Source organism: Nicotiana attenuata, chromosome 1, assembly GCF_001879085.1.
Source record: "Nicotiana attenuata strain UT chromosome 1, NIATTr2, whole genome shotgun sequence".
NCBI lineage: Eukaryota > Viridiplantae > Streptophyta > Magnoliopsida > Solanales > Solanaceae > Nicotiana > Nicotiana attenuata.
Window position 1 is genome coordinate 70,891,852 of NC_031989.1, and position 13,129 is coordinate 70,904,980.

A 13,129-nucleotide genomic window follows, 5' to 3' on the forward strand; every position below is an offset into this window, starting at 1 on the left:
CGAGATATGCACAAACTGCCTTTGATACTTACACAAAAAGTAAAAAATAAAATCCTATCATAAAAAAATGGGAAAACTACTTTTTCAAGAAGGAATCGAAGGTTTTTCAATTGCTAAAATTCTAAATTAAATAAAAGAGAAAAGATAACTTTTCAAGAAGCAGTGAAAGTTGTTTACACCTCCAAATTTGCTTTAAACACCAAATTCTCCCTCAACCTTTGAACAATAGACATTATATTTATTAATTTAATGTTTAAATCTTTTATTTTATACACAAAACATAGTCCTTGATAGACAGATTTACTTGGTACATGTTACGTAAATAACATGCATCCATAAAATTAATTGAGATATGCACAAACTGACTTTGATACTTACACAAAAAGTAAAAAAATAAAATCCTAAAATTCCTATCATAAAAAAAATGGGAAAACTACTTTTTCAAGAAGTAATCGAAGGTTCTTCAATTGCTAAAATTCTAAACTAAATAGAAGAGAAAAGATAACTTTTCAAGAAACTGTGAAAGTTGTTTACACCTCCAAATTTGCTTTAAACACCAAATTCTCCCTCAACCTTTGAACAATAAACATTGTATTTATTAATTTAATGTTTAAACCTTTTATTTTATACACAAAACATAATTTTTAATATATTACTAATTGAGAGCGGGATACACGTGCAACTGCGTGTCCCTAAGACTAGTAGGAAATAAAAGTGATTCAACAATAACCTGAAATTAATTGTTCACCCTTTCAAGGGTTGTTTGCATAATTAAAAGATACTTTTGTTTTAATATAAATATTAAATGCCTTAAAGATATGAGTTTGATCAATTACAGATATTCTTTTCCTAGATCATTGACTGAGAATTCCAAATATAATTAATACTTCAGAATTCTTTGTATAGGAACATCATGCTTCGTCATCTATTGAGCATATGGTGAAAGCTCAATAAGCATGTTTAGTGACGTTGTCTAACGCTATAAAAATTTGCAAATTTTGCATTTCCATTAGTACATTAAGTATAAATATTTCATCAAATTTAAATATTTGGTTATTTCATAAAAATTAATACTAATAAAGATAATTGTTGAATATAAATATTTTACTTGATTATCTATTTGGGAGATGGAGCTAAAGGTTTATTTACTTGATGCATGGTTGAAAACTTCTAACTTTATAAGGAATACCTAGAAGTAATTTATTTCAAATGTTAACAAAATGTAATTAATAAGAAAATTGAAAGAGTATGAGTAAATGGAAAAGCTATGGATTTATCGGATGATTGAGTTTATATTTCTTCTAATTATAGGGCGGACGTGCAAATTTTTTATCCTACGTTATTGCCCAAGTCAAATTAATATTTTATGATGGCTATTATTATAATTTCATTCTATACGGATAATATTTTAGGTATAAACAGTGGCGTACGCACAATTTCTCGTAAGCGGTGTCACAATTTTAAGTAGTGAATGACTAACAATTCACTTTAACAATATCATACTTAAAAAAACACCATTCAAACCATAATAATAAACCACAATTCAGGTATATTACGACAACTCTTATCGATGAATCTTCATTTATAGAAATGTGTCAAAATAGTCTCATTAGGAATAATATTAAATATTTTTCTTTATATAAAGAACCAAGAAATCACACAAAACATTATCATTTATTTGATTCCAGAAATCGTACTTAATCAAGTTTATGCTGAGAGAGAAGATCAAAGGACAAAAAGAAGATTAAAGAAACTTGGAATATCAGCCAAATAATTTATTATCGCTATATTAACCAAATTTGACTCTTGACATATTGGTCGAGAGTCTCTCTCGTAACATCAATAGGCAGAGGCGGAGCTAGTATATATGTTACGGGTTCGACCAAACCCAAGAACTTTGGTCCAAACCTTGTATTTGTCTCAAGAAATTCACTGAATATGTACAAATTCTTAATTTAGAACCCAATAACTTAAAAGAACTACAATATTGAACCCAGTAACTTTAAATTCTGGCTCCGCCTCTATTAATAAGTCAGCCGTTCAATATATGTTACGGGTCGACCAAACCCAGGAACTTTGGTCTAAACCTTGTATTTGTCTCAAGAAATTCACTGAATATGTACAAATTCTTAATTTAGAACCCTATAACTTAAAAGAACTACAATATTGAACCCGGTAACTTTAAATTCTGGCTTCGCCTCTATTAATAGGTCAGCCGTTCAAACTCCACAGTTTTTATTTTGTACATGACGCAAAAAAACAATTTAAAACAGAAAATGAAGCTACCTGCTTTCGAACCTCTGACATCTCCGAAACATCTGCATCGCTTGACCAAATCTGCTACGCAACCAATGTGTCAAGTGGTGTCACATTTACTCTATTTACCCTATTTTTAGTTCTGCATTTTAATTATATATACATATTTTTCCGGTGAAGTGGTGTCACGTGACATTATTTCGCCTAAGGTAGATCCACCCCTGGGTATAAAAATCAGTTAATATTTAGTGAAAATAGCACGGGTTAGCCAGTTTCCGAACTGGTAATTAAAAGATAGTCACTATTGTGCTGCAACACGAAAGTTCCAACATAATATACCGAAGATTGGTGCACCTATGTATGAACTTCCAGCATATTATGCTGGAATTCCAACACATAGAAAGTTCCAGCATAATATACTGGAGATTGGAGCACTTGTGAATGAACTTCCAATATATTATGTTGGACCAGTATATTATACCGGAACTCCAATATATTATGCTGGAAGTCCAACATATTGTGCTGAAATATTTTCCGTATTTTGAATAGTATTTTTGTTCAAATTTATCTTTACATTAAAAGTGACTAAATTTTAATTACTTTTAAAACTTTGACTATTTTTCAATTAGCACTTGTAAATTTGACTATTTTTGAATTTCGCCCAATACTCCAGCACACAAAAGTTGCAACAATAATAGAGGGGAGAGGAGTATGTACCCAACCTTACGCGTACTCTGCCTGCGCTCCAAAGGCAGAGAGGCTTAGGATATAAAAACCATTTTAAAAAATAAAGTGCGAGGCTATTACTGTATTAGATATTTTCTTCTCTCTACCTTTATACCAATCGAGGAGAACCAAAACCCTTCCTTTGAGCTACTTTTCCCTTGCTATCCTAGCGATCAGAGAAAGATGTCGTACTTGCTGCCTCACCTTCACTCGGGATGGGCGGTGGATCAGGCCATTCTCGCAGAAGAGGAACGCCTCGTCATTATCCGCTTCGGCCATGACTGGGACGAAACTTGCATGCAGGTATGCCCTAATGCCTTTTTCCCTCTTTTTGCATCCCCATATAGGAAACAATGTGCATATATTTGTGGTTCTAGGATGTTTGTTTTAGTAAATTATGGGTTTATTGCTTTGGGTAATAATTTGCTGGGGATTTTTTTTTTAGTTTGTTCGGGAAACCCTAGGTTCTTGTGTATTCTTGATTACTGTAATTTCAACTGTTTTCACCATAATTCTTTTTTGATTTCAGCTTTATGGTCCGTTGAACCAGCTGTATAGTCTTTTTAATTTTTAGTAGATAAGAAGTTTTAGGTATTCCGAGTTTTGTTTGTTTAATGTCTTAGGATAATCAATTTGTAGTGGGTCTAAAATTTCTGTAATGTTTCTTCATATTAGAATTCAGAAATACAATTGCAATTAACGGATGGAAGCTGGGATTTAATGAATAAGGTCTATTACAATTAGTGGAGGAAAAATGGGCACAGGGTGATGGTTCGGGCTGGTTGAACACTCCACAATCCATCTACCCATATTTTAGGTGGGTAAAAAAAGGGGCTTGGGGAAGAAGCTGTTTGGGTTAAAACCGCTCAAAAAATTGCACGCTATGTCCCATAACGGGACTGGTCTTGGCGGAATATTTCTATTTTTGACTGCCTTAACGAAATGTGCCCCCCCCCCCCTTTTTTCACTTGAACATCATGGTTCAATATTTAAAACGAGGTTGAGGTAGTTCGGACATGTCAAGACGAGAGACACAGATGCCTTAGTGAGGAGGCGTGAGAGGTTAACGTTGATGGATGTAAGAATAGGCGAGGTAGGCAAAAGAAGTATTTGGAAAAGGTGATTAGACAGGACATGATACATTTGCAGCATACTGAGGACATGACCCTTGATAGAAGGGTGTGGAGGTCGAGGATTAAGGTAGTAGGTAGGCGGGCGCTTTTCTTCTCCATACCAGTATTACTGGTATTACATTCGTATTTTCTTATTTTTTTTAAAAGATATTTTCTTATTTTTTAATCTCACCAATTGTTGTTTTGTTTCAATTATCGTATTTTGTTGTTATTGTTACTGTTCCTATCCTGTGGCTACTGTCTCTCTTTTCCATGAATGCTGGAATTATGCTTTACTTGAGCCGAGGGTATATCGAAAACAATCTTTCTTCCTTCACAAGGTGCTAGGCAAGAGTAAGGTTTGCGTATACACTACCTTCCCCAGACCCCACATGGGGATTCCACTGGGTATGTTGTTGTTGATAATTTATGTTAAATTCTTAGTTCAAACATCGAGTTTTGGTGATTTACTGTAAAAAGCTCAAAATTTCATTGTTGGACCTTATAAAGTGTTGAAGAAGATAAACTCAGTCCTTTTGATTTGGTGTTATTTGACTAAATTGATAATTGAAGATTGTTTTTGTTGGTATTTAGAAGCTTTGTTTCAAATTTGACATCATTTGGAGTAGATTTAGGGTGGTTTGGTCAAAATTAAAGTTGCAAATTCGAAGAACACTTTGTTAAAACAACACAGCAAAATTATGCCAATATGGTAAAGTTCGATGAACAACAAATAGGTAGAAATGTAGCTTAAACTCTACTAATCCGGTAGGGAAATCTCTAAAGAACAAAATCATGCCAACGTGATATACTTTGATGAATAACTTAACGGATAGGTAGAGTGAATATAGCAGAAATTCTATCAATCTGGTAGAAAAATGCTGAAGGATAATATTTGAGTACGGACCGGGGGACATTTTTTAGATAGGGCTAATTTTAGAGATATTTAGCTAAGACCAACCCCTTATGGGGCCATTCCTGTCAATCACCCAAACCTTTGACCAATTTTTGAATTTCATCTTGTTCCTAATTTGCAAGAAATTGAATAGAAAATTCGTAACAAGGAATAATTAGTAAAAACGAGTGTTACCATAACTTTGGGTTTACAACAAGATGGCAAGGATTGACATTGAGCCACAACATGTTATACCTCAATGTAAGATGAGGTCAAATTAGAGGCGGATCCAAAATTTAAACTTTATGGCATCGAGTTTAGGGTTCTACCTTAACTCATTTGATTAATTGAGTTCAAAATTAATTATTTGTACTTTTTTACTGAATCCAAATTTACTAGGCTCAAATGAACCTATACCTTACATCCTGCATTCGCCCCTAGTTCTTATGGTGTATCCTATTCGCTAATGATATTATGCTAATTGACGAAACTAGTAAGGGAAGCTCTATAGAACAGTTGTAAGACCATTAGTGTTACATGGAAGTGAATAATAGGCAGCTAAAATGGGAGGGCGCTTCGCCTCGCTTAAGCTAGGCTTCAGTGTAGACAAGGCACTATGATGTGTGGAAGCATTGCCTATGAGTTCTATCTTTAATCGATCAGTGCTAACCAACAAATATAATCGGCAAATAAGTATATTAGTTGTTAATAAAAATATTACAAATGAATTTGTTACTTTTTTCTTAAATTACATATATATTGTTGTTTTTTCCTTTCATTGTGCCATTTTTTGTTGCTAAAGCCCACACTTAAATTGCGTTTGTGCTTAAAACCCCAATTGACCTGGAGCGCGTTTTAGAGCTTTTTGCCTTTAGCAACACTGCTCATCCACAAGATGAGTGTCACATAAATGTGGATGCTAAAATTGATGTGTGTTGGTACAAGATTAGATTAGCCTAAAAATGATCATATTATCGAGAAGGGACAAGTAGCACCCATTGAGGATAAAATAAAAGAAGGTTGCTTGAGATGGTTGGTTATCTCCTGCGTTGGCCTTTGGACGTTAGCCTCCAGATTCACCGGTCATCTAAGTTGCTCGGACATGGGTGCAGGTGTCCGACACGAGTGCAGATCTAGAGGTCGGATCTTCGATATGTAAATTCTAAGATTCAGGGATACTGATCCTAGTACGGATACAGGTGCGGGTATTCGGCTAAAAGTAAAATAAAAAAGTAAAAAAATCTTTAAATTATGAGAAATTTTGTGGAATACTTACATATAGCTTGTAAAGTGTGGATTTTTTTAATTCTCAAGCTGTAGATAAGTAAAGGATTGATTTGCTAGATAAAGTATGTGGTTTTCATCAAATGTACCCTAGTTTTGGTTCTGATTTCGGGAATGAAATTATATCTCGTCTTGCATATTTTCACCTGTCGTGGTCAAAGTACCCAAAATTGTTTGACCAAATTCGGTACGGATCCCATACCCACACACCCATACTAGTGTCATGTCGACATGGATGCGGCACCTAATCTGTCGTGTCGGAGCAATTCAAACCGTTATGGAAGTTTGAATTGCACCTCCATTCAGCTAAACCAAGCCATTCCTTCCACTGATTGGGTCTATGAGCTGTCATACATCTCAAACGGGCAATATTACATCTATTCGCCCTCTCCGTCTGTCCTTCTGATGGAGGGTGATAAGTTGTGCTGAAACTTAGCAGTGTCCACATTAATTTAAAATAACAATTCCTGCCAGCAGTTAATAAAAATATACCGTTTCTATCAGAAAGGATGGTTTCAGGAGTTCATTTTAGCTTTCTGTTATCCCTTTAGTCATGCCGTCTACTACCACAAAGATGGTGCCCTTCCCTTGTGATTTGGACCTCTATGAAGTCTGCACTAATATGCTATGCATCCAAACCTGCTCAGGAACGGGTAAGAGTTATAGAAGCCCTAGGCTGGAGAACTGTTAGTTCTCAGGTTCAAGCTCCGGCGGAGATAAAAAAACACTAGGTAAATTCTTCGCATCTGTCTAAGCCTTTTGGTGACAGAGTTACCGGTACTTGAGCTGGTGGGAGATATCAGGTACCTGGTGCAATAGTCAAAGTGCAAGCTGGCACGAACACCATTATCATAAAGAAAGAGTTGTAGAAGCCCTAGGTAGGGTATTTTTCTTCCTTGCTTCTCTGGTACATTTCACAATAGTTCACATAGGACATTACATTTTCTTTAAGCTTAGGCCAGGAAACTCTCTTTAATGTACCTACTTGACTTGAGTGTCCACCTACTGGTGAGTCATATTGTTGCTTGACTATTTGCTGCCTTAAATCCCCTGAACTTTCAATATACCCTTCATTTTCTAACTAAAACTACAGATTGTAAGCTAAACTTGTCTCTGCTCTGAGGCTGTACTGTGAGCTAAGTAATTAAGGCTGTACTGTGAGCTCTCTCTTTTTTATCAGGGAAGCTGGTTTTTGGGTGGTTGGTAGGTTTGGGATAATATGGGCATAAGTGGTATTTTTAATTGATGCATTACTACTCAGTAATATAACATCACTAGTAAATTTATTCGCGTGTCGCGTGGTCTTAAGAAGCATCAGTAGATTTATGCAATACGCAATTTTAAGAAGCATTAGTAGATTGATGTAATACCGCCAAATGATCCTGATCTCATACTGGAGGAGTGATGTAACGTGAGTGAGGTAAAGAGTTTCCACCTCCTTTAAACATGGAATATATAAAGGCTTGGAAAGAGAAAAGAACCAAATTATTAAATACTTTGACTTTCTTTAAGCATCAAATGCTGTTAAAACTTCACTACCTCAAAGTCAATAACAACAGTGCAATAGTCCCAGAAAATAATGGTGAATGGAGACTATTACACGCCTAGAACTCTTGAATACCTTCATGCTTCTATTTTATTGATGAAAGACTTTCATGTTCTGTAGAGATTTAATTCTATAAATTTACCATCTCAAATTACGTATGAATAAAAGATATTCATAATAAGAAATAACTGTCTCAAATTACGTGTGCATGTGCAAAAGATAATTTTGAGAATTAGAAATATACAGATAAACAAAAGAGCCACGCATGGAGAAAATTGGAAAAGAAAATGTAAAAATGGCAAAGAAACACAAAGAGGAAGGCTATGCCCTAAAGGTGAGCGTGCCTATTATTGGACTACATGATAAAAATCATGAACAGAGAAACACCACATCAAGGAAAAGATCAATACTTAAACCGTTTTAACGCAAAATGTTATAACGACAATTAATATACCTAAAGTGTTTAGTATTGGCACTCCAATTATTCTCCAACATATACAAATTGACCCTGTCGATAGAAGAGTTACCTACTGCAAATGCATATTCTTCAGTAATTGAAATCTCATTTCAATAGATCTCGCATGGAATTCTCCATTGTTTCTGGGAAAGTTGACTGTATGTGTACTTGTTTGTAGGAAAGAAAATAAATTAAAGAGGAGCAGTTAAGAAAATTAATGGGAAAAGGAGGAAGAGACGTTCTTTTCAATCAGTCTCGATTGGAATTCCCCATTGTTTCTGGGAATGTTGATTGTACGTGTACTTATTTGTGGGAAAGAAGATAAATAAAGAGGAATAATTAAGAAAATTAATGGAAAGAAGAGGAAGAGACGTTTTGTTTTACTCTCTCCGTTCACTTTTACTTGTCCACTATTGACTTTGTACGCCCTTTAAGAAATAATAAATGAAGGGCATAATTTACACCTATATTAATTGATGCATATTTTTAATGGTTTAGAGAAAATAATTTGAAATGAGTAATTAATGATGTGGGTATAACTTGATATGCTAAAAGTGACAAGTAAAAGTGAAAATCTATTTTTATAATACTGGACAAGTAAAATTGAACGGAGGGAGTAGCTTTTTTAGGGAAATGCAAACGGATTGTTTATATTTTTATCTAATAGACACTTTATGTGCTTTAATTTTTGTGACTGTTCGTTACCTCACTGTTACAATTCTTTGTTGTAGTTATAAAGAGGACCAAAAAAAAAAAAAAACCAAAAAATTGAGATAATAGATAATTAGGATTCTTGGTCAAAGAGAGGTGCCAACTCATCTCCTATTTTCCATGTTTTATATAGATAGATAGATAGATAGATTTGGCTTCTCTTTTCTCCTGAGGAGGGTTCACAGTGGCACATTGATACCTCCCCCCCTCCCCCCTCTGGCACACACATTTTTCCCTAGCTATAAAATTTGTAAAACTCTATTTGGTTTTAGCTGGTTATTTCTTGTGGCGTTTCAGATGGACGAGGTGCTGGCTTCAGTTGCAGATACATTAAAGAATTTTGCTGTCATATACCTGGTGGACATCACGGAGGTCCCTGATTTTAACACAATGTATGAGTTGTACGATCCATCCACCATCATGTTCTTCTTCAGGAACAAGCACATCATGATTGATCTTGGCACAGGAAACAATAACAAGATCAACTGGGCTCTCAAAGATAAACAAGAGTTCATTGATATTGTTGAGACAGTGTACCGTGGCGCGAGAAAGGGTCGTGGTCTAGTTATTGCACCTAAAGATTACTCTACCAAGTATCGTTACTGAGTGTCTGTGATATTGTAGTGAGCTATAAGATACTTTATGATTAAACTGAATCAGCTGTCAAGACCCGAAAGTGTACAATAACTTTCCATTAGTTGCAAGTGGAAAGACCTCTAGTCTTCTTCAAACCATGTTATGATAAATTATATTGACTGTTTTGAAATTGTGCTTTTGTGGTTTCGGCTTCAGCATGTGCTAGGTTCCATAAGTGAACGAGTTGATTAGGGAGAAGATTTAACTATTCAGGCAGCTTTTAGTTTCTCTACTCTTTACAACGATTACCATCAGTTCTGCTAACGCTACAATAAGCATTTTACAACTCTAATTTCTATAATGGAACAAAGTCTGATCAGGATATTAGGTAATGGAAGGGTTTAGCGTCTAACTTCTCAGTATGCATATGTGTGGTTGAGCGCATTCTATGTATTTCTTAATGTTTTACCTCGTAAATATGTAAAGTGGAATGCAAGGCAATCTCATAGGTGAAGCTTTGTTTTTCTGACTTTGAGGCCCTTGGGACAGTCACTGATTAGGCCATATAGTAACTATACATTTATGTTGCAAGATTTTATCTGCTTGCACTTGTCTTCTGGAATGAAAATGTTCATTATTTTCTGTCGTTCCCAAAAAAACTTTGAAGAGACCCCACAAGTTCCACTAGAGCCATACCAATCATATACCATGTAGCACCTGCAAGAATTACCCTCAGCCATGAGCTGTTGACAATGTCTAATGCTAGAGAACCACCAATATGATCGTTGAGTATAACAGTTGCTTCTTCTCCAAGTTTTATCCAAACTATAGTTGCTGCTGCTGTTGCTGTTGCGAATGGCACTCTCCAGAGCCAGGGATTGCCTTGAAGTTTCTCCTTAGGTGAGAAAGCTTCATCATAGAATTCTACCGGTGTTTTGGGAGAAGAAACATTCGAGGAAACTTCATCCACAAAACTAGTGTTTGTTGCTTCTTGAAGTGCAGGGGTTGATGGAGACCAATACTCATCGTTGCACCTTTGATTAACTGTTGCTTTGGCTTGTTTCATAGCTGCTGCAGCAGCTCTGAGCTTCTTAATGTCGGGTTCAATTAGCCTTTTCTTAACTGGTACCAAAGCCTGGACAGCTTCTGCAGTTGGTGATTGCCAGTAGAACCAATTTGACATTGCTCGGATTGCTTGAAATGCTGACATTCGTGCTTCTTTTTGTACATCTGAAGCCTGGAATATAGTAAAGAGTTGTATGTTAAACAGAGGTTACCCTTGTTGGCCATGTCACCGGCTAAATCACTATCACATTTGAACATTTGTGCTAATATATTCAGAACAAGGGTTACCTTAGGGTTGGTTTTGGAAGCTTTATTCAAGGCATCTTGATATCTGCTTTGAAATTTGTCTAAATCATCAAATATATTCGAGGTGCGAGCACCAACAGTATTGCCAGCACCATTTCTAACATTGCCTCGCGGCTTCTTGGACATTAGGAATTCAAGTGCAGCCAAGTTTGACCTCTCAACAACCCTATGAGAACATGTCAGAAAGAAGTAAGCAATTAGCTATCAATGTTTGAACTCCCAATTAGTAAATTGTCTTACGATATACAATCAACTGGACATGCATCTATAGCTTCTTGAATTTTGGGTTCAGTATCAGCCCACTGAGCAACTACTCTGGCCCTTCCATACACAGATTCAATAGCAAATGTCTTTTCAGCGAATAATGCACATTTTAGGCAACCTACACACTTGACTTCATCAACAAACACAGCTCTTTCTTCATTCTCTGGACCACACCATGCTGAATATAAAGGTTTTCCTGTGTACCCCCTTAAGTCTGCAATTTTTGTCAGTTCCTGCATTTTTTGATTACAAGAGAAACATCAATAAAGGATGTGCTTAAGCTGATTTAAAGACCAATTTTTAGGATAATACAAGGTAACAAGGAAAGTGAGGGAAAGAATTTTTTTTCTCTTAAAGAAGATAGGCATAGTCTACCTAAGAATTATCGTGAATTTAAAGTCAGTGGACGTGAAGTTTCTTTTGCATATGTATACATAGTCCGAATCGGAAGCAATATTAGTAGGATCCATAAATTAAAGCACGTCCGAGATGGATGGAATAGCAGTGATTTTTATACAAGGTGCACAATACTAAACAAAAGTGATTTAACAATCAAAAGACTACTACTTTTTCCACCATGTACATGGATTAACTGACCTTATCATAAGCCATACGTGCAATTGGATCAGAAAGAAGAGCATAGGCTTCATTGAGGACAATAGCCATGTCATGACCAGATGCTCCAGCGATATCTGGGTGGCATCGCTTCTGCAGCATCCTATAGGCACGCTTAATCTGAGCCTGGTTAGATGAACTATCAACTCCAAGAAGATCATAGAGGTCAAAGTCGGTGATTGAAGAAGAATAAGCTCTGCATATCATGAGAGATTTATTTGTATTGATATTAATATTGTTGTGGGATTTCCATGAATTTGCTAGTGGAGTCCTTGGATTTGGAAGTTTGTTTATGCTTTTGTTGGGAATGGTTTGTATTGGTAGAGTTGCAGAATGCATTGTTTCTGTTGGAGGGGAGAGAGGAAAAAAGTGGCAGGAAAGAGTAAGGTTTTCTTCTTTTTGGCTTGGGGCAGATATTTTTTTTGTGTGGAAGATATTAGCATATTTCACATCACAAGAGAGTTTGAGAAGAGACTAACCGGTCAATCTATTTACTCTTGTTTTTATTTTGAAAGTTCAGTAGATATTTAACTCAGGAAAATGTTTTAGTAGTCCAATAAAAATGTGTAAAGCCTCGTATTTTTTTGTATTTAATTTGAGCTAATTACGATCCTAATGAACATGTTTGGATTATTCCTAAAGTGTAAGCTGACCTATGTATAGATGGCGAGGTGGTTGCGGTATTCTGGTGTGAGTTTAGCTCGATTTAAAAACTAAATATATACTTTAGAGCGTACATGATTTCAGGTAACGCAGCACAATTACATTTGCAATGTTACATTATATTGGTAAGAATAGAGCCAATAAATATAACTTTGATGGAATAAATTAATGAGCCAAAGAGTCTTTGCAAAGACTACACATGGTGTGAAAAAAAAAGAGTGACCAAATGAAGTAAGAGTATGAATATGTGAGATCGAAATCGAAGCTGGGACTTTTGTATCAAGGCCCGGATGGAGTGCTCATCATTGGACCTGATAAGATGACGCACCCTAGACTCGGGACGAGTTCTGAGGCTTCGGGAAGCGCATTGAACGGTTGTAGGCGACAGATAAAGGGCTGTGATATCCGGAACCAACCGGATATCACGGCACAGGTCTCGCTCGATGGCGGCTAAGGATAAGTAATTAACGAGGGAGGAGAATTTTTACCCTTTTTAGACTTGTACTAGGGGTGAAACTCTTCTACTATATAAATAGAACTTTTCTCTTTGATAAGGGATATTGTAACACACATACCAAGACAATACAAATTTACTTTTTCTGCTTTTATAGCTATTGCATAGTTCTACTTTACTGTTGTTCTTTGTTCCCGAT

At 35.8% G+C, this 13,129-nt stretch overlaps 2 protein-coding genes across 2 annotated transcripts; one reads left to right on the forward strand and one right to left on the reverse strand.

Moving 5' to 3' along the window:
* LOC109228450 (thioredoxin-like protein YLS8) lies at window positions 3,037-9,776 on the forward strand. Its single transcript, XM_019393543.1, has 2 exons — window positions 3,037-3,285; window positions 9,285-9,776. Exons 1-2 carry the CDS (start codon window positions 3,166-3,168, stop codon window positions 9,591-9,593), a joined length of 429 nt encoding a protein of 142 aa, XP_019249088.1. The 5' UTR covers window positions 3,037-3,165; the 3' UTR covers window positions 9,594-9,776.
* LOC109228434 lies at window positions 10,015-12,316 on the reverse strand. Its single transcript, XM_019393542.1, has 4 exons — window positions 11,796-12,316; window positions 11,175-11,431; window positions 10,917-11,100; window positions 10,015-10,800 (listed from the first exon to the last, which is right to left on the reverse strand). Exons 1-4 carry the CDS (start codon window positions 12,150-12,152, stop codon window positions 10,198-10,200), a joined length of 1,401 nt encoding a protein of 466 aa, XP_019249087.1. The 5' UTR covers window positions 12,153-12,316; the 3' UTR covers window positions 10,015-10,197.

Bases quoted from the DNA above. Each gene is read 5' to 3' on its own strand.
- LOC109228434 (XM_019393542.1), bottom strand. From the start codon at position 12,152: ATGCATTCTGCAACTCTACCAATACAAACCATTCCCAACAAAAGCATA. The intron at 11,101-11,174 runs GTAAGACAATTT...ATGTTCTCATAG, and splicing joins TGTCCAGTTGATTGTATATC to GGTTGTTGAGAGGTCAAACT. The intron at 10,801-10,916 runs GTAACCCTTGTT...ACTATATTCCAG, and splicing joins CTTCCAAAACCAACCCTAAG to GCTTCAGATGTACAAAAAGA.
- LOC109228450 (XM_019393543.1), top strand. From the start codon at position 3,166: ATGTCGTACTTGCTGCCTCACCTTCACTCGGGATGGGCGGTGGATCAG. The intron at 3,286-9,284 runs GTATGCCCTAAT...GTGGCGTTTCAG, and splicing joins GGGACGAAACTTGCATGCAG to ATGGACGAGGTGCTGGCTTC.